We start from the raw sequence: 27,890 nt of genomic DNA, 5'->3' as shown, positions 1-27,890 counted from the left end.
TAAAATGTTATTTTCAAACCCTTAAATTAAAAGTTACGTGCTTTGCTGATTAAAGATCATTCCATGCAGCTTCCTTTTATAAAAGTCAATACTGCTGCGGAAGGACGGACGGACGGACGAAAGAACTACGCCGAAATATATCCGTCTATCAATTAAACTATGGTTTCTTTGTCATATAGTAATCGGGTATGGACAGGTTAAACTTGCAGAAAGACTGGATAATTACTCAAATTTAGTGGTATATATCCCCAGAACAATTTAAATGTCATGATGAATTAAAAATATGCACCGTTTAATTAGAAAAAAATTATTTTGACATATTACTTTTGAAAGGTACGTCTTAAAGCCAATTTTGAACATTGAATATAGTTTTCAACAACTTATAGAAGATATCTTTTAAAACTCAATAAATACTTACATTATCAGCTAATTGTACCGTTTAAATGTATTTTTATTAGAAAATGTACCAATACTCGGATATCTATTTCCGGACGAAATGTTAAGTTTCTCACAAAATTTTTTGTCGACTTGTACAAGGAAACGTAGACATAAATTTACTGAATCTTGTTATATGTGAGATTAATATTGGTTGATAATAGGAGGGTTGATGTAAACACAAAAATTATGATGAATAGATGAACATAATTTATATCTGGTCTTAGTCTCAATATTTTGTCTGCAAGACCCACCAATACACCAATAAACACTTTCAGAGCTAGGAGACAACAGGCTGTTCTTATCAGTAGTCATTTCGAGTAAAGATGACAGGTTGCCTATCTCACTGTATAAATTGTATGTAAAATGGTCTGACATATGGTAGGTTTAACAGTTAATTTAATTTATACTTTCAAGTCCAAAGATGTGTTGAATTTTATACTGTGATGAAGCTAAGATTCCAAGCTTTCTATTGGTGTAATACATTTCAAAATTGGACATTTAATCACAACAAACTAGCGGTTTAAACACGGCTATAGTTTAAGCATAAGCGATATCGATTTTACTCGAAGATAAGGGAAGCAACTCGTATTTTTTCACTTGATACACATCGGTTATTTACATAGATCATATTGAAAGTGTTTATGGGTGTATTGTATAATCTGATATTACATAGATGTCTGTATTTTTGCAATAGCTACCATCGTCCATATGATAAAAACCCTAAAGCAGGGTTCCCACTGTCGCTCGCCAATGGCGCCAAATGCGACAATATATTAATTCTGGCGCATAAAATCTTTAATTGGCAAATTTAACTGGCGCCAACGTAAGATAAAAGCATCCGACAACTAGTACACTTAAATGTCTTAAGCTGCCGCATCTATTACATAAGCGGCCCAAATGTGAAAGGTCATGCGCTATTAGTTTGTTTATCAAACTGTATAATCGGGTACCGTATAATCAATTATGTCATCAATTGTGTGACACTTCGGGAACATGTGAAGATGAAAGTGTCAATGTGTTAAATGGAACAATTTACGTCTTTCATTCTCTGACATGTGTGGTCAACAGGTGTTAGTAGCGAACAGAGAAGTGATGTTGACAAACATTGAACTTTCGGTAAGTTGACTCGTCAACTGATTAAAAATAATTACAGTTTGAATATTAAATCGGATGACAATTAAAAGAATAATTTCACCAATGATTGATCTAAAGTCACTGTACTGCAATGTTAATATTTTCATATCTGAATGTAAAGTGCTGAAGTGTCTATCAGGGCCAAAAAACCCTTCTTTGTAGAGGCCGAATATAGGCTGCTTCCCCAGCCAAACTAGCCTCTTTTTTCCCCCAGTTTGGTCCTCAAAATTCCCCATTCTTTTTAAATTTCCCCTAGAATTTAGAACAAAATTAAAAGATGGTGTTGAATTAAGGTCTTTTACTGCCTTATAAGTATTTCTCAGTGATTTTTGCTGTTTTATTTTGAAGAACTTGTTAAAAGTTTGTGTTAAATTTGAGACACCTTTTCCCAAAGTATGCCAAAATCATGCACATTTTCCCCAAGAAAAAGGCTGAGGCCCCTTCCCCAAAAATGGTGTTTTGGCCCTGTCTATTCACATGCAAACCCTATTAAAATAAACAATATTTTTCATTGTTAAAAATACTTAGTATCTATTTCATTTTTTGTTCTCCTTAATTTTTAGATGAAGTCAATTTATAGTAATGTTGTTTTGTTTATTTTGTATCTGTAGATCACCAGATTGTCGGGTAGAGGCTGGGAAAGATCTTGGCTCAGTCCAGCCTGTGAGAAGAACTGCTATACTGGCAAAATGGTGGAAAACAGGACCTCCCATGACTTACTTAACATGATGTTTTTGATTATATTTATGCCGTCATATGTATTTATTTAAATGGAATTTGAAAACCACATAATAGTATGTCTATATTTTAGATAATAAACATGTGCAACTGTAATAAAATGAAATATTATAAATATGTCTTTGTAATCATTATGATATATAACTGCTAGCATATCTTAGCAAAGATAGGCATGTCTCCTTTGCAGAATTATTGGTTCCAACTTTGGTGCCATTGGCTCCAACTTTTTCTGATTGGCGAATTTGGTGGCGCAAACTAATTTTGACCCAGAGGGAACCCTGCTTAAGCTTAATCTGGTCCCAGACAAATATTTTCTTTCCCAAACGATTCCCTACATATTTTTTAAAAACCTGTACCTTCCCCCTCCCCATTATTTTAATATGGAAGTCAATTTCCCTTGCCTAGCTCTTCCACTTCAGAAAATTCCCTTCTTGTCTGTGATTTCAGGGGAGGTTACCATGGTATCACAATAATCCCCAAAAATCCAAGCATGGAAGAATAGATCTTTGGGCCAAAATCTTCAAATTAAGTTGTAAAAGACTTCCAACAGTTATATATAAAATACCAACTTTACGAACAGAAATGTGTCAGTTTGAGTTTATGGGATTATAAAATGTTTTAATTGAATGTGTTAAAACAATTTAGGGAAATAGTACTGTAGTCAAACATGAAGATTTTATAAAATGATTTTCTACCAATAATATATATATAATATATTCACTTTCACAAAATTAAATTTATTGGCAGAAACTTTGCATTTAGAGACAGTTGTAAAAATAGTGGCATCTACATTTTTTGCTTTACTTCATGTTATATGTTTGAGTAGTATTTTTAAGACTGAAACTATGCAGTCAATGTTGCTATATATTATATTTTGCTCTCATATTAAAGTTGATATCATAGTTTTCATCATTGTACATAAATTTTAGTTTAACATGCCTAAAATAGATGTAACAAATGAATTTCAGATTGATAACATTACTCTAAAATTGTTTCTTTTATTCTCAGGTACTTAAAATGAATCCAAACTTAAACCCTAGAGGCTTTCCTCAGCCAATGCAACAAGGTCAACAGATGATGATACCTCAAGGTCAAATGATGCCACAAGGTCAATTTATGAATGCTGGTCAAGGTCACTTTGGAGGGCAAAATCAAGGACAAATGGCAATGAGACCACAGGGATTTAATACAAATGTAAGTATTGAATTGAAGAAAAACAATTGTCTAAGAAAATAAGTTTATTACATCGAATCAAGATAACATGTTTGACAAAAATATAAAAATAAAAAATTAATAGTCACCTCAGATTCAAAACAAAATGTCTCAGAAACAACTGAATGACAACACTGGAATCTGTGCAACACCTATTTTTCCATTTGAAGACAAAGGGTAACAACTTTGATTGAATTGGTAAGTTTTGATGCAAGAATTAATATGGAGAAATTTGAACTTGGGAAAGTACTGGAATGCAAACCTGTGAAATAAACATGACTGCAGAAGTCTTACCACAAGAAAAAGTTCTTTAATTTTCCTTTTTGTGAAAAATTATTTGAAATGTTTAAGTCTTTGCCACAAGCCGAAAGGTTTTAAGATCGGTGTTTATTGGGCATTGAATACTTATGGGAAAATAAGAAGGGAAATAGTATTTTGATAGGATATGACAGCTCTGTAATGATGGTTTAATATGGTCAGCACTGCACTACTGAATTACGCTTGTATATAAATTATATTTCACATTTTCTGTCTGTTGGGTTTGCAAAATATCTATGTTGATATTAGTAGGCTGTAGTAACTGGTATATTTAATAAGCAAAATAAATACAGATATAAAATTAAATTGTGTTTGCTGATTAAAAATATTGTATGGGAGCCCATGTGGTTAAGTGTTAAAGATTTATTTCATGTACTTGGAATCACTAGCCTCTCGCAGGTTATTTTGGTCCTTGACTGTTTAAAAAAATGTACTGTAATAAATTATGTTTTTATATTTTCATAGATGGTGGGAATGCAGATGAGGCCGAATATGGCACCACCAACATACAATCAGAGTGTAAACTCAAGACCACCAGGGGTTCAGGCATTTGGTCAGAGACCTGGGATGGCCCCACCATCATACAATCAAGCCCTGAACCAAAGTTTTCAGAGGCCAAGATCTAGGTATTTAGCTATAAACATAATAGTATATTGATAGTTTGATAGACAAATTAATCATCATTAGATTGATTAATGGAGTCAATATTTATTTAATACAGTGATAATAATAGTAGTTCACACAGAACAAATATTCGGCTTTAAAGGAAATTCGGTAATTGTGATTGATTGATTGATTGCCTTTTTGTATGTAAGGTATGCACATACTTGTAGTTTAAAGTTCTTTTTACAAATGAGTTGTTTTTTATCTGCAATTAGTGCATTATGCAATTTAAAATGTCTTTGGCAGTGTATTTCATAAGGTATTTTGATGGTGTACATTAGTCATTAACCCCATCTTTGTATAGATATGTTGAGGAATCTATCCAGTTTCATTCAGTGAAAAGTTACACATATGTCACAGTTGGTTTTTGTGAAGAAACATCTTTCAAAAAACATGTGTTCAAATGTTCTTTTATTTGTTTTTCAGTGTACCTGTACGAAATAATAGACCTAATGCAGGAAAATCTGAAGAGCAGATACAGAAAGAGAAATATTTCCAGCAACAACAGGCAAAGTTGAAACAGTTTGGAAAGACTACCAGTGGGTCTACCCTTGATCCAAACAAACTGGTGGATTCCATATTTGGTAGTCAGCCGTCTGCAAAACCAAAGCCAAAAGCTACAGAAGGTATATATGTTATTTGTTTCTTAAGGTCATTTTCTTTGTGGCTGAGTGGTTGAGAATATTTTCTTTGTAGCTTTGTGGGCTAAGGTCATTTTATTTGTGGTTTAATGGTAAATGTTGCCTTGCCAAGGCAAGAGAATCAAAGGATATGGTGATATACTATATTTGACTGAATAAAACATTTAAATGAAACAAAAATGAATGCTTTGGACCTAAAATATAATTTTTACAACAAAAGGTATATGTTTTTGCAATTATCAAAAATGATTTTTCTGAAATTTGTTTGCCTTTTTTCAGCTGTAAAGTCACAGCCTGCCACTATAGAAACTGATGACGGTTTTGGAGACTTTTTAAGCAGCCCAGAAAGTATGGCTCCGCCTCCTGCTACTATGAACCCGCCCCAACAGAATATTAATACCAGTCCACAGTCAAGTAGCATTAACACAGTGACACAGTCTGCTGCTATGACAACACAAACACAAGTTACTACAGAGAAGAAAGGTAGTAACACAATAGAAATCACTTTTAGCTAGATAACACAAAGTAAAAATGTATATGAAAAGCTGTCCTTCTCATCCTGGCTTACAATTTTACTTTAAAAAACATTAAATGCTTTTTGCTTTTATTATGCCCCGCCATATAATGGCAGGGGCATATAGTGTTACCCTGTTCCGTCATTCCGTCCTTCCGTCCTTCCGTCATCATCAGTTTCCGTTCATTATCTTAATAACCCTTGCACATATTGAACTCAAATTTGACATATGGATATGTCATGAGAAAATACAGGTCAAGTTCGAAATTGGTCATGGTTCGATGATTTTTGGCAGAGTTATGCCCCTTTTACATTGAAAAAAATATGAAATTTTCAGTTTCCGTTCATTATCTCCCAAACAGTTCAAAACATTCAATTCAAAATTGACATATGGATATGTCATGAGAAAATACAGGTCAAGTTCGAAATTGGTCATGGTTCGATGATTTTTGGCAGAGTTATGCCCCTTTTACTTTGAAAATAATATGAAATTTTCAGTTTCCGTTCATTATCTCCCCAACGGTACAACACATCCAACTCAAACTTGACATATTGATATGTCATGAGAAAATACAGGTCAAGTTCAAATTTGGTCATGGTTCTATGATTTTTGGCAGAGTTATGCCCCTTTTACTTTGAAAATAATATGAAATTTTCAGTTTCCATTCATTAACTCCCTAATGGTACAACACATTCAACTCAAACTTCACATATGGATACGTCAAAGGAATGCGCAGGTCAAGTTCAAATTTGGTCATGGTTCAATGATTTTTGGCAGAGTTATGCCCCTTTTACTTTGAAAATAATATGAAATTTTCAGTTTCCGTTCATTATCTCCCCAATCGTACAACACATTTAGCTCAAACTTGACATATGGATATGTCAAAGGAATGCGCAGGCCAAGTTCAAATTTGGTCATGGTTCGATGATTTTTGGCAGAGTTATGCCCCTTTTACTTTGAAAATAATATGAAATTTTCAGTTTCTGTTTATTATCTCCCCAACAGTATTAAACATTCAACTCAAATTTGACATATTGATACGTCAAAGGAATGCGCAGGTCAATTTCAAATTTGGTCATGGTTCGATGATTTTTGGCAGAGTTATGCCCCTTTCACTTTAAAAATAATATGAAATTTTCAGTTTTCCGTTTATTATCTCCCCAACAATATTACACATTCAACTCAAATTTGACATATGGATATGTTTTTGGAATGCGCAGACCAAGTTCGAATCTGGTCATGGTTCAATGATTTTTGGCAGAGTAATGCCCCTTTCACTTTGAAAATGATATGAAATTTACAGTTTCTGTTCATTATCAACCAACAGTGTTACATATTCAACTCAAAATTGACATATGGATATGTCAAAGGAATGCGCAGGTCAAGTTGGAATTTGGTCATGGTTCGATGATTTTTTGGCAGAGTTTATGTCCCTTTCACTTTGAAAATAATATAGATACATCTTAGGAATAAGCAGTTTAAGTTTGAATTTGGTCGTGGTTCAATGATTTTAGACAAACTTATCTTTCCTGAATGTTGGAAAAATTTTGAACTTTCAGTTTCAGCACTCATACTTTTGTGGAAATGTATATAGCCATTATGTTGGCTACAAATATGCAATATGCTATTTTTAAAAGGTTAAGACTGAATATTTTCAGTGCCTTGAACATTGTATAAAAATGTTTAAGACTGAATAATTTCAGTGCCTTGAACATTGTATAAAAATGGTTTGTGTTAACATTGAAAAGTTTTAAGGGCTTTGAAGTTAGAATGAAAAAAATAATTTGTGCAAACAAATTTGGAACTAAATATCTTAACATTTGAAATTTCGGCTGCATGCGGGGGCATCCGTGGCATGATGACACATTTCTAGTCATTTTTCTTACTGAGGAGATTTAGATTTTCAAATTGTTGTCTTCCATTACTGTCTTAGGGGATTATCAGTTATTGCACTAAGGTAACATTATTTGGCATCCGTAGCCAAGTGAGTCTCGTGATAGTGAATTGTGATCTCATGGTTACAAGGCTGACACAATAAAATACATGGCCACAACTCCTTTGCACTTTCTATGTAACTTAAACAATATCATTTTTTTTCTAAGGCAGTGTTATTTTTATTAGTTAAATAAAATTATTGTGATAAAAATAGCTCTCTATAGTTCTGTATCGAAAACAATACAAAACAAATTTATATAATTTCAGACCTGACAGCCATGATGTTTGATAGTTGTGACCTTACAGCTCCACAGAAAGCTAAAGCATTCCATAAACCAGCTCTAAAGGTAAACATTAAATGTTTTAAAAATTAACCCAAATCAGGTGAGTATATTTTTTGCAACATGTCTTGATTTTTCCACTCCTGTCAGGTCAGAAACTCCTCTGCGGAAACACTTTAATGTTGTATGTCTGTTAAAGAAATTTAAGGTATCTTATGAGGTCAGTAATAGTAATCAAGCTCAAATCTATGATCATTGGCCTTAGTGACAGGCACCTTGTTTATTGTACCATAGCAGGGATTCCATTGGTTGAAGTTTGGCAGTAATTTACTCCTAGTTTTTGGCTTGTGACTTCCAAAATGTAATGCTTTTCTTTATTTACCTATATAATGTGTCTGCCAATGTTAAACATTTTGCAGCCTCTGACTTCAAATTTTGGAACTTAATGGAAACCCTGCCAAAGCTTTGATAGTTTGCAAGCATACATGTTTCATTACATGCCAATGTAACTTTTATGCAAATAAAACAAAATAATGATTGAATTTTTGTTGTGGTTTATTTGCCAGGCTGTACAGGTGCGGACGGGAAAAAACTTTGTAACAGTTTTCTCAGCAACTACGTATCACAGCGTCTTGATATTTGGTATACAGCATTAATTTCAGTTTTATGCTTCATCCACTTCCTGATTACCGACTTAATTTTCCACATTAATGGTAGGAAATTTTCCTAACATCACGGCCTCATGATATTTGGTATACAAATGCAACCTGGCCATTTCTGTATGACCCATTTGTTTTTATGTGAATGTAAAAATTTGTTAATGATGTTTTTGTTTTTCATCAGGAGATAAATCCGGTGCATGTGGTAGCACCGGTCCACCATACCAGCCACTGCGCCAGACGGTGGGATAGAAGTGAAGAGCTTTCTGATCTCTTCATTCAAGAAGGTGAGGAAATATTTTACCAGTCATTAACATATGAACCTGAATTTGTTTCTGTTTTTTATTTCAAACATGTATACATTAGATTAAGATTTAAAAGTGGTGTAATAAACTTTCATATTGCTGTTTGATATGTTAAAGGAAACTCCAATGAGGTCCGATAGCCTATAAACATAAAATAGGAATTTTTTACATAGATCAAACAGAAAGCTATGCATAAGCAATTTTGAAAAATACTCAGAAATATAAATTGAAAGCCATATTTTTGTGCTATTCTTACCCAATTTTGAGTGAAAGCATCAATTTTAGGTCATGTTTTTACAATCAGAATAATTATTCTGAAATAAAACAGAAAAAGAGCAAATTGTCTGAAATTTTGCACACAAGTTATTGGCCTAGACTTTCATCAACAGAGACGTTAATCTCAAAAGAAAAATTCCAGTCTGCCATGTCAAAAATCCTCAGTGGAGTCGCTTTGAATATTGAAAGAAATTGCTTTTTTATGTTTTTAATTGTTTATTCATGTTAGAATATTCAGCTTATCTGTGGCTTTTAAATCACATCCTAAATCATCTATATATTGATCAGATCTTAACTTTTATTGTTAATTGCTTCAACCCTAACACTGATGTTCTTTTTCTGCTTTTATTGTTGAATGATTTATTATTGAAGCCAAGATATTTCAGTATCAAAGTACTAAAATATATCTCCTAGCAGTAGAGAGCAACCTGGTTTGACTATACTGTTAACATAGGTCTAATTTTAGGTTTAAACTTGCTACAGTGTTGGAGCAGTACCTCTAGATGCTTGCAGAAATCAGGATCTTAAAATAGAAAAATATCATTTTTTTCGCCATCATTTTAAATTTTTCATTTATTTTCATATATAAATCGGTGTGAAAATGTTAATTTAGTGCATTTCGGCTAGTGAAAAGCAGAGATTTTAGTAATCATTCAAGTGCCTTGACCGGTATAGACTGGAATACAGTTTTTAATGTGATTCTCCAAACAATTTTTTAAGCTTAACTTTTGTTTTTATGATAGTTTGGGAGGGGTTAAAATGATGTCATGTTACAAATTTCTCAGGTGTTATAATAAGATAGAATATAAAACTTTATTTTTTGCTCTTTTTTTTGTAGGGTTTTGCACAAGTTTGTATTTTAGACATACCTTTTAGCAGTTGCCTACCCATGAGTTCTTCCATGTTTTCTGCACCAGAACTAACCTGTTCTTAGAATATAGAAAGAGTTGAGAAACATAAATAGTTCCGAGAAACATAAATAGTTCCTCCAACAGTAAATCTTGAAAGTCACTGTTAAATATGTCTGTGTTATCTATATAAACCAATAAGAAATGAAACTAACATGTTTTTTCTTCCCAGTAACTTTTAACTTCACAACTTATTTGTTTGTGATTGATAATCTTTAACTTAACTATTTGAACACTTTAGTTAAGAATTTGCATGCAAGTTTGTATCTCCAAAACTACTGAAGGAAATGGGTTAAAACTTCACATTTAACATGTCTGATAGATGTCCTATAACTCTGAGATACCTTGATTATTTTAAAGATTTATGTGTAAATGTGCAGATTTTGTAAGTAATTTGTATTGATAATATGAAAAAAAAGTGGCACAGTTTTTGAGAAGATAGTTCCTAGATAGATCATAGACCAAGGACTGGTAAAGTGCAAACAAAAATTTTAAGAAGCTATATAATGCTTAATCTTTTTGATAAAAAGACAAAAAAATTGAAGTACTTTTCTTTCATATTCATACAGATGTTACATAAAAAAGAATTGTTTGTAATCCATACTGCTCAATGTCCTACTTATGTATAATACAAAGAAATCTTATTCTTAACTGAATTGAAATAATTGACACAAACTTGTATATGCTCATTTTTTGCATATTTTTCAAGCAAATAAATGTGCATAGCCACAAACTTTTTATCATGCACAGTCTATGCAAAGACTTTAGCTAGTCTATTTCGAAGAAAAGGTTGAGCTTGTATGATAGCTGTAGTGTCATTGTCATGCAACAACTTTAACCTAGCCCATTATTCAAACGTTTAACGACTTATCAAAATAAAACTTGGAATACTTGCTTGTCATGACAAGATGCAGTTGTTAAACAAAGGGCATAATTCTGAAAACATTGTTATTGGAGTTATGCCTCTTTTAAACTTGGAATTTTTAACAGCTGAGCGTCTACACTGCATGTTGTGCTCTTGTTTAAGCAAATGAATCTGCATTTGTTAATTATTGAAAAGATCACTAATTTAAAAAATTAAATTGAAAAATAGACAAGAATGGTAATGTTTAACTTCTCTTTCTTACAAAAGCTGTGAAGGACGAAACCGAAATTCCAAAGAAACCAGTGAAACATGTGAGCCCGACAAGTAAACATCCTCCGAAGCCTCCGCCATGGCTCAGTGACGACACATTGATACCTCCTCTATATAAACAAGTCCTCGAGGCTTGTATAGTGTAAGTAGATTCCTATTATTTTGTAGCTCGACATCGATAAGTCAGGGGTAATTTTGTATTACATTAGAAACAAATCATATTTTTCTTCAAGCCTCAAAAGCTGTTTTTAAAAATGTATACATGTAGTAATACAGGCCTTGCAAAACTACTGGAAAACGTGTGTGACATTTAGTTTTGGATGTAAATGTTTCTTTACCTGTCTTCGATATTTGTCTGACAGCATGTTATTGTTTATAAAAATGAAATTCATCTTAGATTGTCCTTGTTTTGTATGAATAAGTCCTGTAGAATAACTGGTCAGCCAAAATGTCATAAAAAAACTAAACCAATATTGGAAATTTTCCTGTCGAGTTTTGCACAGCATTTTCCTTTGTCAGGATAGGGACTGATTAGATAACACATATCTATGTTGCCTATATCTGACAATGGTGCTAAGTATTAGTCTTTACTGAATTATTCCCCTTTAACTTAAAAATCTCCTAAATGATACTATCTATGTTTGAGTACTGCCAACCTCTCTTTGGAGTGCTATCGGCAGAGATTCTAATTGTATGAAGCATTACCCTGCAAAATTCTAAAAATAGCACTGATAATAGTGAAGCATGCTGTCCATGTTTTGTTTCTAGTATTTAAAGTTTATAGTTTTGCCATTAGACACAAAATTCTTATATAAGTTATAGCCATTTAGCCTTTTCAACTTACAGAGATGGTCAGATTTCTACAGAAAGGTTATACCCTATCGTTGTGCTTAGTGGCCTGCCAAAAGAGATGTTAGGACAGCTGTGGACATTATGTAATAAAACAACACCAGGTCAACTTATAGTGAAGGAGTTGTACCAGTTATTAGCTGTCATAGCTCTAACACAGGTATGTTAGGGTTGCAACTAAAAACCCACAAAAAATTTCACATGATCAGACTCTTTATTTGTTCTAACTTGTGAGAGATGTTGCATTTATCAATTATATCATTACCTCATTCTCTCATGAACAGACTCAATCAAACCAAGTCTGTGATTTTCTTATTATATTGTTGTTTTCATTGCATTTAAGATTTCATCTCTTTTCCAGATTTTTTTCTTTTGTTTAAGTTGTTAATTTTTTAAATCTTTTCATTTAAGTCATGGCTATTTTAATGCTCAAGAAGCAAGTTGATTTTCCTGATTTGATTATGTAAGTTTCAGTTATAATACTTAAAGCCATGCTTTTCTATCAAGTTAAAACTAAAATAGAGCATGTTGATTTATTAAAGGATTCTAAATGTTCATATATCCTTCACATTTAGTTCGTTGTACATTAATATTGTAAATTTTGGTCTTTTGTTTTACAGAATAAGTTTTTAAGGGGTAACACTCCTTGGACATTCTTCGGGATGTCCACTCAGGCCACCTGTTCCATTCGTTAGACCCACAGCAGGTACACCTGCCCAACCCTCGAAGGCAAGTTCTCAGATAGCCTCAGTTCCAATCTAAATCTCAGTTGCCAAGGTCGAAAATATCCCCTTCAGAGTGCCTCCTCTGGCATTCCCAGTAGCCGGTTCCCATTTCAAGATCGGTCAGGGACCACCTCAGTCAGTGGCTCAAATCCCAGTCCAAACAATGGGCCAACCTCAGCTTCCAATGGCTCCAGGTCAAAGTTATATCACAGGTCAACAGATGCAAACTCCAATAGACAATATGGCTGCCAGTTTTAACCAGCCTCATTCTGGTTCGTTTCCTAGTCATGTGACTGGTATCCAGGCAACAAGTATGACATCAGCAATGACATCATCACCAGCAACTTTGCCAGTAACACAGCTTCCCTCTGCAGGTAAAATATATTTACAATTGTGTGGATTATTTAAACATGAAGTTAAGATTCCTTTTAAAGATAAGATCATTTGATAAGGTGAATCATTTTCCTGCTTTTATTTTCAAGTAATAATCCATCAAATAATAATTCAAGTAACTTATGTACAGAGTCATGTCTTGCAGCAACAATAGAAATATAGCAAGATTGCAGAAAGAGATATTTGTTCAGGAACAGTATCTGTTAACCAAAGTGAAACATTAGACATTTGAATTATATACAATGTATAAATTTACTATAAAGATATTCTATCCACTTATAATATATGATATTCTGATATTATCATTATATGAATTCAAAGATATTCAATGGCAAAAATTTCATAGATTGTATATATTGTTTCTTGAGTATTTTATGTTTTATAATTTACTATTAAGGAATATCACCAGGAATTGTGGGTAATGTGGTAAATATGGCAGCTGAGGAAGATGACTTTGCAGATTTTCAAAGTGCAACAGCTCCTGCACAAAATACAGGTATAAATAGATAAATATAATAGATAAATTTGTCCAGATTTTACTAGTAAGAAAACTAATACACTATCACATCTGTTAAGTGTGATTTAACCTTTATATGATTTTCTTTGTATTACACACTTTGAATGAAAAAAAAAATGATTTTCAAACACTGAAAAGCGATATTTTTCTGCTATGTGATAATGATTTCTGTCAAGTATCTGGAGGCTTTGCTCCAACACAGTAAAAGCCATATTTATATATACTGCATTGCCATTAATGAAAGAATTCCTTTCTTATGTTTCTGACAGGTTCCTTAGGAAATCTTGTAAAAGATACAAAAGAAAACATTCAACCACCAGTCAAAGATCCTTCAAAGTAAGATATGCTTATACATTTTTAAAGCAATATGAAGCTTATAAACCAATTGATGATATTTTTTGGTTATATGATATACATTATATTCATGTTTCACTTCAGAGATATAGAGGATATTGAATGAGTGTAGGTTCAATACTGACTTCATTGAAAAAGTTGAATAAAATTTTATTAAGCGAGCCTCTGGTGAGCATAATATTACTTTACTGAACAAGTTCAATAAATTTAGTAATGAACCTACATGAATATAATATTCTATCAATCACATTTCCAAAATATAAAAAAAAAATCAGTAAAAAAGAATCACCTTTGGTTATATGTCGTTTACAATGACAGTTTACAATAAACCTATAAATAGAATCTTAATCTCATATTTGACTTTTTTTTAAATATTTTACATGATTACTTTAATCATTATTATCATATTCTTAAGGTTTCTGTACTCGGAAAATACTCCAACATTGTCAACAAGTAATGCAGAATCCCTGACACCACAAGATCTTAAGCATTCCACAGTAGAGAATTTCTTCGGGAGTGATTCCTCAGAAAGTAAGTGTAATTATTGTGCATTATTTTAGTCATGACCCTCTTGTTGACGTAGGTATTGTCATCGGTTAACCTTTTCGTACAGGTCATCTTTCTCAGAAACTGGTTTCTATCAAAACTATTCACTTCAAATTTTTGTATACTTCAATACACAAAATATAACCCCATATCACAAGGTTAGATAATCCTAAAATATTTATTTGCAAAGTTATGTCCCCTTTTTCATATAGAAATTCAGTTAACTCATTTTTTTAGGTCTATTTCTCAAAAATTATCTTGATTAAGATACTTACCCCAAACATAAAATAATTATTTGCTTTCAAAATTGAAATGAATATCAAAAGGTAATCTTGTGAATCAATTTTGTTCTCCTTTTTTGACTTAAAACATCTTGAGGTTCATTTCTGAAAACTCCTAACAGATATACACTTTAAATTCTTATTCATTTATCAAAATTGGAATGCATTTCTAAAGAGTAGATACCTTGCAAGAGATATTTTTTTTTTTGGGGGGGGGGGGTGGAATTGTTGGGTTTTCTTTTTACATAGAAGATATTAACTACAAAGTTTTCTATTAAGGGCAGATAACTCTGCCAAGCTTTTTTGACAAAACTCTTGGCCTGTTTTCTTCTTTTCTTTTACCATACTATCAAACACTGAGAAAGGTTGACCTTGCTGTCCACAGACAGATCTTGTTATAAATCAGTTATAATGAAAATTATTGTCATTATTTGTGTAACTGATCTTTACAGTATAATAATTTCATATGACAACCTGTTATTGTGGGTTTTATTTATTGTTGTATGTTTATTTTGTATAGTATATTTGTTGACTTTGTTTTGTTGTTATGTTCAGTTAAACTAATTGCTCTTCTCAAAAAAAATTTAGTTTGGTTTTCTTTTTGTATAACTTACACATGAAATTTTAAGAACATTTTGTTTATCACGAAAGTTAACAAAACTGATTTCTTTTATTTAAAGTAAGATTCTATTAACTGTCATATATTTTTTTCATTTATTTATTTTTTCATAAAAAAATGATAAGATTTTAGATTCTAATCCACCCTTGCTTTCCCTTTTATACTAGAATTTGTTTTTAATTTACTTACTCATATTTCTAATACACCCTCAATTTATTTTGATGAACCACTTAAAAAAGCAATGAGCATGTTTTGTCTTGTGTTGTATTAAAACTCTTAACCTGCTGGAAACCAAAGTGATTGACCTAAGACTTAAAGTCCTTTGACCCCAGGATCGAGCCAGGCCAGCCTGTACTACTGTAGTGCACTATGACCAGGCACTTTACAATTTGCTGACTTAAATTTGTATTTTCATTTTAACATCCCTTAAACTTATAATGGACAGTTCCCTCACCAGGAGTGAGTCAGACTGACCTGCTTTACTGTGGTCCATGGCCAGACACTATACAATTTTTGCTGACTTTAATTTTTATTTTCATTTTAACATCCCTTAAACTTATAATGGGCTGTTCCATGAGTCATGGACCATGACCAGTATTGAGTCATGCCGGCCTGCACTGTAGTGCATCATGACCAGGCACTTTACAATTTGCTGACTTAAATTTGTATTTTCATTTTAACATCCCTTAAACTTATATTGGACAGTTCCAAAAACAGAAGATGGACAAGTCCATTTCAGAAATTCAGCAGGTTGAGTGTTATTATTTACATTGTTACACTTCAGTTTCGGCATCTAGAAAATTAAGCAGGCATACAAAAGGTACATCTTTTTTTTATAGAAATACATGAATGCTTCAGTCATATTAACTTCATACGTGTATGTAAACAGATGTCTTGTCACATTTCTATCCTCACGTTTTCTCCCTTTTTTTTTTCCTTTGCATGTTTTACCATTCTTCTTTAAATAGTTTTTTAGTGTGTTTCCAAAGTAAATGTTTCAAAATTCTGCTTATCTGTGTGCTTTATGTGGAGCAGTTGGCGGTTTATTGTATAGAAACAGGCTTGTTCTGGTAATATTATCTTTGCTCAGTAACATCACCCTGATTTTTATATATTTCAAACACTGTTGTAAAACATGAAAAATTAAAATGTGGGTTTTACTGGCTATTTTATATGACATCAGAGAAGAAATGTTCAGTGATTTTGAGCCTTGAAGACATTCTGGTTATAAGAGAATAATCATTGTTCCTTTAAGAATGAAATCATTGTTCCTTTAAGAATGAAATCATTGTTCCTTTAAGAATAAAATCATTGTTCCTTTGATAATCAAGTCATTGTTCCTTTGAGAATCAAGTCATTGTTCCTTTGAGATTTAAGTCAGTGTCCCTTTGAGAATAAACACATAGTTCTTTTGAGTATAAAGTCACTGTTTCTTTGAGAATAAAGTCATTTTTCCTTTGAGAATAAATTCTTTGTTCCTTTGAGAAAAAGGCCATTATTCTTTTGAGAATTAACTTTAAAATCAGTGTTCCTTTAAGAATGAAGTCATTGTTCCTTTGAGAATAACATCACTGTTCCTTTGAGGATAAAGTCATTGTTCCTTTAAGAGTGAAGTCATTGTTCCTTTGCAAATCAAGTAAAGGTAACTGAATGAATTTATCTGTTAAGCAAACATTATATAAGTTTAACAAAATAACATAATATCACATGCTTATATACAAACATCTTGCTCCTGATTGGTTGATTCAAATTAATTAAATTTAAAAATTGACAAATGGCAGTGTTTCAGATGAAACACTGGTTACAGATTGACCATTGAACCTGAGTTTGATAAACAAGCTTCTTGCAGTGTTGATCAATGCAGAAGGTTTATTGTTTGTAATTTTGCACATTTTCTGTCAAATTTATAAATGTTTTAGTAGCTTGGTAAGAAGATGGTTATCGGCATTGTGTGTGTTTGGTCTGATTACTTTGAATAGAAAGAAAAATATTATCCTTAAATAGATGTGAAATATGTATATTTTTTTATTTAAATACTTTGTAAACATGCTTGAAGCTGGAATTTTTATCAATATTATGTGCTATGAAACTTTACTATTCTTCAAGCTTGAGATTTGAATTGTGTGATCTATGGTCATGAAGTTCTTAAGATCAATTTCTAAGTTGCCTAATTGGCTGACTTTGCATCACTTAACCTTCACCTTTGTTTGTTTGAATCCCACCCAGAACATTCATGTCATTTATGAGAGGTGTGAAGCTATTACCAATTCAGCTAGTTTGCTGAAAGTTTGTGGTTTTATCCAAGTGTGTAGCTGAGTGTGAAATGAGGCACAGGACATTACTGGAAAGTTGTCATATGAATTTATGAGTATTTATGTGACACATTACCAATAAGAAAAGGTGTCTGTACACTTAGCTCAATAGATTAACTGAGACAAAATTTCTGCATGACAATTGTTCTCAGACATTAAGTCTAATGTTATTTGTCAGTCAGCGCATTGATTCTGAAGAAATGTGAGATATAGAAAAAAATTGGTAATTACTGGTTAGCTATCCAGGAATGTCAGTTGGGTGTACTGACTGAAAGAGTTGACCAAAAATGTGCTATAACCAGTGTAAAATTCAATTTCATCAAAATTTACAAATTTCTTGAAATGTATCTATAGCATTCAAGAACAGAACTAGGCATGGGATGGTGCCATTTAATGTCACCACAGCATCTAAATTGATAGATTTCATCAATATAAATGATCATTGCACTTTACCAGGTGTGGTAAGCATGGGGATTTTAAACGGTTTAGATAAATTAAATAAAATGGTGGGTGTGCTTGTGTGAAGCTTGCTTATATTTCTACATGTATGTATTATAACTTTATAGAACTTGCCATATAAATTTTATCATAATATACTTTTTATGAAAGTACGTTATATTCATGTATATTATATCCTATTTCATGCAGCCATTAATTCATTGGTTTCATACCTAGGGACTTAATATACTATGCATGGGGTTTAAGTGGCTGACTTAGAACTAATTGTTGTGGGTTTGAACCCGTTTCCTTCATCCTGAAAGATTGAACTTACTCATGTGAGGAAGTTGTCCCAAAATAAGCTTGATGAAAGCCTATAGTGCTACACAGGTGCACACTTCTATGCCTGAATTATTTTGCAGATGAGTATCTTAGGTAAGGTGTGATCACCCATCAGAAAAAAAAATTGATATATACGTGGGTACAAGTTTTCAGGCATCTGCCTGAGGTTCATGTTTAAAGCTTTTTTTCTATATAAAACTAATTGAAGTACATGTAATACTAAATTCATGTTTTTTAGGTTTTCTGATATTTTTACCTTGGAACTATGCTACGTTTATATGCTATGTTTATCATAACAGCATTGATATGCCTTAAACCTAATTCCTACAAAATTAGGTATATTTTTTCACCTGAGTGCAGTAACAGGTTAAGTTTTCCTAAATTTAATAGGAATTAACCAGGTATTGCACTAACAGGACAATTCAATTGATAGTTTGATTTACTTGTAATATTTACTGGTACATAAATATATTTTATATTTTTGTCTTCATTTTACTATGCATATTGAATACAGGGTTTATATTCTTATACTGAACCCCAAGGTCATAATTCAAAAGATGATTAAAGGTCAAATTGGCACATCTTTTTAATTTATATATACCGGTATTTATTTATATATTAAAGATTGTATTAACAGTTATTAATCATCTTTTACTTATTCTTTTAATTCTGTCAGTATTTGTAATACATGTACAAGACTATTATCACTGAGATGAAATGCTCTGATTTAATACAGTTTTCTTTTAGTCAAAATCTTGTGTATATTGGACAATAACATGAAAGTATACATGTATACATATATATGTACTAATAAATAAGTTATAAAAACCTACCTAGGGTTGGAGAAAGAACACTATTAAAATTTTGTTATGTTTGGCTTTGTTTTCAAGCCATACACAGTGGTTATGTTAGCTGACTGCAATTTATTTGTCCTTAAAATCTATGGCCTTAAATTGTGTTATATGCATTAAACTTTTTCATGTGAGTGTACCATATTTCAAATAGTTCTAAGCTTGGTGGTTCTGTTCAGGTGCCCACTTGAGGCTTGAACATCGTACATTTAGCCACCTGAAGTATACTTAATGAAGTGAAATTATAAATGTCTACGCATCTGTGCTTTTCATTCACCATTTAGTATTAAAATTGGTGTAGTTTATACAGAATTCATTTTAGTTTGATTGTCTAGGAAGCCGTAAGCTAATAAATACACTGTTGAATCCTTCCTTTAACCAACTAGTTCTAAGCGATGAGTGTAAGGAAACAATGGCTAGCCCCTTACAGGGTTTAAACCTGCAAAAGATCCTGCAATCTTTAGGTTTCTAGTCTGACGTGTTTACTACCCAACCTCTGTTTGACTTAAAACTCAAACCTGTATGCCTGTCCCAATCACTGTATCATCTATTTGCCACCAAGACTGTTGTACTGGTTTTTGGAATAAAAATAAGATTTATTTGATTTTCTGATTTTAAGGTATTTTTGTCATATTTATGGTTTGAAGTTGAAAAAAAATATCATTATTTCTTAACTTGTTAATTTTCTTCCATAAAAGTATAGGTTACATAATTATGTAAAAATATATACATGAAATGAAAATAATTTTAGTTTCTATAATTCTGAGGGAATTTCCATGTAATTTTATGATTAAAGTCCTGGCATGATAAGGATTTTAAAAAATCTCATTAAACTGATGATTCAGTTTATTCCAGTTCTTTAATACTTTTTCATTGAAGCAATCACAATATCATTACGTAAGACTTGTCAATTTATTGTTTTATCAAACCAGTCTATTATTTTCTTACCAGACTGTTTTGTTTTTTTTCCAGCCAGTCCAGATGATGAGTATTTTGATGGGTACAAGTCTGCAGACAGCAAACCTTCAGAAAGTTCTAGTCAGTTTAGCACAGACCAATCAGAAGGGGAAGATTTTAAAAATTTTGAGAATTATCTTGACGAATTTCAACGGAAGAAAGACATGCAAGATAAAGAGAGCCCTCTCCATCGGCCAATCTCTAAATTTCTCAATAAAGACAATACACCACCATCTCCAAGTAATTTTTTTAAGAATCCAACTACACCAGTAAAGAAACTTCCTATACCAGTCCAAGTTAAACTTTCAGCCAATCAGAAACCAGTTTCATCTGATGAGTTCTCAGATTTTGCTGATTTCCAGTCTGCACCTGTAGTTTCAACAGAGAACCAGCCTGATCCATTGAAAGCTACACCATCTGCTATAGATCTGATAGGAGATGAAGACAAATATGCAGCACTTAGAACCTTGGATTTCTCCTCCCCTCCAGAAAATGAGCCTGACCTAATGGGTGAACCAGAACCTGAAGCAGATACCAAGCCTGTAACTGATTCTGATGACAATTGGGCTGATTTCCAAACAGCGTCTGGGGACACTGACCAGCCTCAACCAGAAGGTAATAGCAGTCTAGTGAATAGTCAGAACAATGCTTTAAAATCTGAAGAGGTGTTTCATTCAGCACTTGATAGCAAAGATGACTCAGATTGGGCGGCTTTTGATACAGCTAATGATGAGAAAAATGCTGGATCAGGTTGGTCTTCATCAACCAATGAACCATCTGATCTTTTCAGTGATGTTAGTACAAATAAAAGCAATGTAAGTGTTCCTGGAGCTCCTATTGCTTCAGATCTAAACTTTGGTGCAGTGGATAAAAGTGATTCAGAAGATTGGGCAGGCTTTCAGGAAGGTACAGATGGATTTTCAGGCTTTCAAAGCTCTGCAAATGATGTCATTCCAAAATCTGATGATAAAAGTTCGGGTTTAGTAAATGTTAAAAAAGATAGGCTTGAAGCAAATGAAATTTTAGGCTTATTCAAAGTGAAATCAGAACCTATAAGTTTAAAAAGTAGAGATGATGATACGAGTTTTCCAGTTAGACCTGATGTATCTGTGTCTAGTAGCATGAATAAAATGCATGGAATAAGTGATACTCCTCCCAAGAAAGAGAGCTTTTCACCAACTGAGAAGATGAAACAAAAACATTTTAGTGAAGAAGATGACTTCATGAAACCACCTCCATTAGATGACTTTGGTGATGATGATCATGATGATTTTGGAAGTTACTCAAGAGGATATGATTTTGATGACATCATGAAACCCAAAGTACCTGAGAAAAAGAATGCCTATGGAGTGTATGGTGTTAATGAAACATTCGTTGTTGAAGGACATAAGAAAAACGCTGGTGAACCTAAGAATATATCAATAGAAGTAACTAAAGATTCAGATGTTGACAATGACAGTGATAGTGTATCCTCTAAGGACAATGATATTTTCAGAGGGAAGTTTGGTAAAGGAATGGGTGAAGATTCACAATCCATAGCAAGTTTAGAACTTGTGGTCAATAGAAGTTTACAGAATGTCAGAGATGCAGCCGAAGGGGGAGATACACAGTCAGTGTCGAGTAATGACTTTGGAAACTTTGAAGCTGGGGTGAATCAGGAGATTCTGCCAGAGTCGAAGTCTTTGGACAGTCTGGACTTGAGACGTGAGGATACTGTGGAGAATGGTAGCAGTCAGGAAAGTTCAGATAAGGAATCAAAAGAAGATAGTCCATCCACTGATCATCAAGGTTTGTATATTTTTAATACAGTTTATGTTGTATGATAAAATATTATGATAAAGACACAGTATGATACCTAAGGAATAATCATATCTCTAATGTAACTAAATCATAAAATAGGAATGAAAAAGGGTAACCAATGTTGAAATTAAGCCAATGAAATTTTGTAGAAGATAGATTTTGAACAAATTTGTAAGGCATGTATTAAAAGAATGCTATTTGATTTTGTTTAGCATGACTATAGAATGAAATTGCCTATTTCTTTTCTACACAATCTTAAATAAATTTGTAGATTATACTGTATCAAAAAATTGTGTTGTACTCTTAATTCAGGTTTTATATAAGATAAGAATAAACATTACCAGGTTTTATATGTAAAAGATATTTTCAAAAGGTAAAAAGTAAACCTTACCAGTGGAAAAAGTGTGCCACTCGACCCAAAGATAATGGGTTGGAGCCTTTTTATGGCTATGATCATATTTACACATATCAGATGGATAGGCCAGGCAGCTGGCTTAAGATTTATTTTATGCACTCATAGTTGTTTCAACAATTAACCTTTATTAAGATAAGTTTAAACTTTATGTTATATTTTAGATTTTGTGAAGCCAGTGTTTGATGTAGGAGTGCCTAGCTCAGGTTTACCAATTATTGGAGATCGTTATAGTGCAATAATGCATGATGTTCCAGTAAGTGTTCAAATTCAGTGTTCAGAAAATTTATTTTCGTCATGTTAAAATGTAATGTAATGAAATAGAAGCTTCCATATCTGTTAGATTTTTTTTAGAAGGGTTATGCCAATATATCGGATAAAATCACTGTTTGTTGTTTGGGTGCGCAACATTATATCACAAGGGTTATGCCAATATATCGGATAAAATCACTGTTTGTCGTTTGGGTGCGCAACATTGTATCACAAGGGTTATGCCAATATATCAGATGAAATCACTGTTTGTCGTTTGGGTGCGCAACATTGTATCACAAGGGTTATGCCAATATATCAGATGAAATCACTGTTTGTCGTTTGGGTGCGCAACATTGTATCACAAGGGTTATGCCAATATATCAGATGAAATCACTGTTTGTTGTTTGGGTGCGCAACATTGTATCACAAGGGTTATGCCAATATATCAGATGAAATCACTGTTTGGGATATATTATTTCTTAAACAACACATTTGAAGAAAGTCAGCTGGGACCAGTACCGTTTGTCAGTCATCATATGACCTTTACATTAGATACATTTATATATTGTTATTAATATGTTTGTAGGGGAGTGACAAACATGCATATGAATGGCAGCGTTGCCTTGACAACTGTTGTCGTATGATACAAGATGGCAACAATATCTTCAATTCTATAAGTAGTTCCAGTGTATGTAATGAAGTAATTAAATCATCACAAGGATCCCAATATATCCAAGGTAGGTCAAGTGACAATTTATTATAGAATTATTTACTTATTTTGTATTTATTACAAGATTGTGAGAATTTTTTCACTAAGTTCACTGAGCCCCCATATTTTGTGAGTTAACATATTTACTGCCATGTACAAATTGTCTTCATGTAAGCTAAAATAGCCAAGTATAGGATGCTGTATCTATTATGTTATTGTAATTGTATTCTGTTCCTGCTCTGTCCTTGTGACACAGGTTTACTAACATTATTGTTCACCTTTAATCTGCTAAATTTCTTAATTGAACCTGTCACACAGGTAATTCTTGGAATTTTCAAAAATACAGATACATTGTATAATGGTGTTATTTTGAAATTAGTCAGCAAACAGTTTCATGCCAGAACAGACTGCATGAATATGCAGCTAGCCAGGCTCTATACTGGTGGCAAAGGCTGATAACTCTCAGTTCCAGCAAAATAAGGGTTGATAGTTAAGAGTATATAAATTTATTTTAGTTTGATTGGTCGGAAGCTATAAGCTTATTGAAACACTCTCGATTCTGTTCCTGGAACCAACCAATCCGTTCCTGGAACCAACCAGAATTAAGCAATGATAGTTAATTGTTAAATGGTAAAAGCTTAAAACTATGTCTTTTTATTCAAGACATGTCAAGTACAGAAGATATGTCAAACACATGGAAGTCTTTTACATCTCTGTATATTTTTTAGTTGTGTGGGAAAATAACGATAATATAAAGTATAATTTCATCTTGTATTTGCAGGTGTGATAGAGATTTACAGAGTTGTGTGTAAAATCATGGTCACCATGAAGAAAACAGGTAACTTTATCTTATGATAGTTCGGATTTAACATCCACCAAGCTTGACATGTAGAAAATGTAGTCATGTACTTCTTAGTTTAGGAAAATACAGAAATTTTAATTTTGAACTGTTAATTAAAAAAATGTGTGGGAAAAAAGTAGAAAGTCCTGGTACAAATTTCAAATGAATTCTTATCCAGCTAACTTAAGGAAGGCTGTTGGATCTACTCATGTTTTCTGTTGTACATGACCAGGTCTTCTTTTATAAGTAAAGCTTTAAAAGCCATCTCTTACCATTATAGTGTCTATTAATGTAATCTGTTTTTTTTTTTTCACATTGAAAATTATTTACCATTATAGTAAGACTTCCTTATAATGTTATCTAAATTTTAAATGTATATGTTTTAGGTATCCATAGTGATAAACTAACACAGTTGTTGAAAGAAATAGACCTTGCCTGGAATAATCTTACTGCCTTTCTTGTTGGGGGATCTGTTATGGTAAGTTTTAATGAATGAAAATCAAGCATATCAATGTTTCTTATATATTTTTCCTTAACAATGCATATTATTATTTACAATGTATATTGTATTTTCAAAATAATTTAACTTGCCCATCAGTACTGTTGGTTTGAATCTGGAAAGGTACTTTGGGTTCCTTAAGTATGAGGGAGCTTTTTATGTCACATAAGGAAGTACTGCTAGATTGTTCTACTCATTTGTCCACTTGTGCTTTACTTTGCTAAGTCTACGGACAATTCATTCAAGAGTGCAGGTTTTGGGCTTAGCAAATATTTTTTCTATGACAGTTTGGTTTATGACAACCTCATTGGTATTAAGGTCAACACTGATACAATTGACTTATGTGAAGAAGTTAAACAGTTGTATTACAAGAAAAAAAAACAGAATAGTACTGGAATAGAGTCTAGGAAGTCCCAGAATGTTTTTCTGTCTGTCTGTTTGTGACAGAAATACTGTCTACCTGTTGAATGTATATTTGTCTTTGTCTGGTGCCAATTCCCTGTTCTGGGGACTACAAATGTCAAAGCGCTTTAATAAAGGCCGGATGACTGCTTCCAGGGTGCCCTAACAAGTTATTGCACCAGTTTATATTGAAGTTAAAAGCAAATCTTGTCTCTGGTCGATTAAACCCATGACCTGGAGATCGGGAATCCAGTACTTCGTGTCTACTATTATACAGCATTTTTACCTGCTGAAGCTGAAACAGCAAAACCAAAATAAAAACAACTAAAATTGTTTCTTTATTATTATTCCAGCCTGACTCTCAGAGCCTTGATTTTAGTCATGGATATTTATTGGACGATGATCAGACGTCACAGTATAGATCATGTGGCGTGTGTTTACTGGACGTCGAGATGAAAGTGAAAGGCGTAGACAATGATAATGATAACGCGAAACTGACGTATGGCAGGAGACAGTATCACGCGGCATGTGCAAACTTCTGGATAAATTGTGTAGATTCCACTTTACCTGCCTTGAAATTGCCAGAGCTGTTGTAAAAAATTGTATTTATTGTGGATTAAGTTAAGTTTTGGTGCCTGGTATAAGGATATTAGGAGATTGTTTTCATGTGAGGAACCTGCCCGGATGTGTGGTTTGGGCTTGATATTAAAGGGAATTTGAGGGATACTCGGAGACATCGAGAATCTGCATTAAACAGTATGGCATAATTGTCCTCGCCTCACTTTAAGAGGTTGATTGTGCTATAAATAGGATATGTTTACATTGATGTTGATAAAGGACAGATTTTATTTTAAAAAATTTTAGGCCTTAACAATAAATAATGCTTTAATGGATATCTTATTACTTTATTGACTAATATTATGAGAAAAAAAATAGGTGATAGATTATAAACACGGATGTACTGAGCTTTAAGTCATTAGATTTGCTTTTATAAAATAATCAGGCATATTACTAGATCCCAAAAATACATGTAGAGTGTAAATGTAGTTTAAAAAAGAAGGTGGAAGTATAAAGCGGGAATTTAGAAATTTGAAAAAAAAATATATTCAAATGCACAAAAAGGGTGATATTTGTGAAATACAAAATTCAATTATAAAGGATATATTTCATTTCCACAAAAAAAAACAACATTTAAATGTGTTTGGCAATAGCATGAAAAACATGATAATTTCACTGTGAGTGGTATACATAATATCTCACTGGTTCAAGGCAGTATATTTCAATAAATCGGCATGTTTATTAGTCCCCTACCGGTTTAACCGGAGGGGACTTTAGGTTTACCCTCCGTCCGTCTGTCCGTCTGTCTGTCTGTCCGTCTGTCTGTCTGTCAGTCCGTCAGTCCGTCCGTCCACAAAACTGGATCCCGCGATAACGCAAAAAGTACTGAAAATATTTTTATGAAACTTGATATATGGATAGATGGCAGTATGGAGATTATGCACGTCTTTTTTTTTCTTCCTATGTTGAAAATTCTGGTTGCTATGGCAACAAATAGTCTGAAAATATGGCAAATTTAACACATAAACTGGATCCAGTGATAACTCAAAAAGTACTGAAAATATTTTTATGAAACTTGAAATATGGGTAGATGGCAGTCTGGAGATTATGCACATCTTTTTCTTTTCTTCCTATGTTGAAAATTCTGGTTGCTATGGCAACAAATAGCCTGAATTTCAAGATTTCTGATTTAAATTTTTCAGCTTTTTCACTATATGTTCTTTATTTCTTAAGGTGTTTACTTCAAACTTTAAATATAAGTTCCTGGTCATCAACCACATCATATGTGACAAGGTTTATAACTCTAGCACAAAAAATATCAATATTACCTCCCTTGAACTTAGATTTTTTTAGGGGAAAAAATGTTGTCTTTTTTAAATATCTTCTTTATTTCCTAATGTATCTACTTCAAACTTCATATATATGTTTCTTATTATCACTCGACATTTTTGAGAAGGTTAAATACTCTAGCAAGACTATTTCCAGAATTATGTCCCCCTTGAACTTAGATTTTTTTCGAGAAACTGGTAATTTAACTCCAACTTCTTCATTCCTTATAGGATTTACTTTAAAATCCCACATCGTAATAATATGACAAGGTTGTATGAACATAATTTCCTTACTAAGCATGGAAACTTAACACATTACTGTGATATAGACAAACTTATTTTATTATGTTTTGTGATCGATATTTTCAAATACAGACTTCATCCTCAAATTCATTATAAATGGCAATACACAGGAGTGTATGACAATTAAAGAACTTTTAAGGGACCGGTAGGGGACTACTGTATTGCCCGCAATACTATCAAATGCTTGTTGTAATATATATTTATTATTGAGGTATTTAAGGTAATACCTTTGGTGTGATGCTAGAACTTTAGCAAATTTGTGCAATATTTATTGTTTATATGCATTTTATGCAAGATTGTTTACGCCCCTTGCATTGATTATTAGGTTAGAGGCATAATTGTTAGTTTTTTTTCTCTGTCAGTTTTAGCTGTTTTTCTATTTGCAAATTAACTCTTATCTTTGATCACAACATCTTTATTTCATTAGCAAGAGTCTTCATACCT

The 27,890-nt window shown here is 32.6% G+C and overlaps 1 protein-coding gene across 1 annotated transcript; it reads left to right on the top strand.

The window, feature by feature from the left end:
- Positions 1 to 268: 268 nt before the first annotated feature.
- On the top strand, positions 269 to 27,624 carry LOC132729906 (synergin gamma-like). The gene is made up of 20 exons (XM_060715744.1): positions 269 to 333; positions 3,319 to 3,504; positions 4,306 to 4,466; positions 4,930 to 5,129; positions 5,424 to 5,627; positions 7,862 to 7,941; positions 8,719 to 8,821; positions 11,156 to 11,300; positions 12,005 to 12,167; positions 12,628 to 12,643; positions 12,777 to 13,106; positions 13,523 to 13,621; positions 13,912 to 13,978; positions 14,412 to 14,527; positions 20,358 to 22,130; positions 22,719 to 22,810; positions 23,393 to 23,543; positions 24,297 to 24,353; positions 24,743 to 24,834; positions 25,611 to 27,624. Exons 2-20 carry the CDS (start codon positions 3,328 to 3,330, stop codon positions 25,851 to 25,853), a joined length of 4,269 nt encoding a protein of 1,422 aa, XP_060571727.1. The 5' UTR covers positions 269 to 333; positions 3,319 to 3,327; the 3' UTR covers positions 25,854 to 27,624.
- The last annotated feature ends 266 nt before the right edge of the window (positions 27,625 to 27,890 follow it).

The sequence above is a fragment of the Ruditapes philippinarum genome, unplaced genomic scaffold, assembly GCF_026571515.1.
Source record: "Ruditapes philippinarum isolate M1 unplaced genomic scaffold, ASM2657151v2 ctg3396_1_1_1_1, whole genome shotgun sequence".
NCBI lineage: Eukaryota > Metazoa > Mollusca > Bivalvia > Venerida > Veneridae > Ruditapes > Ruditapes philippinarum.
Note: the sequence above shows the minus strand (reverse complement) of the source record. Positions and strands in the feature narration are given on the sequence as shown.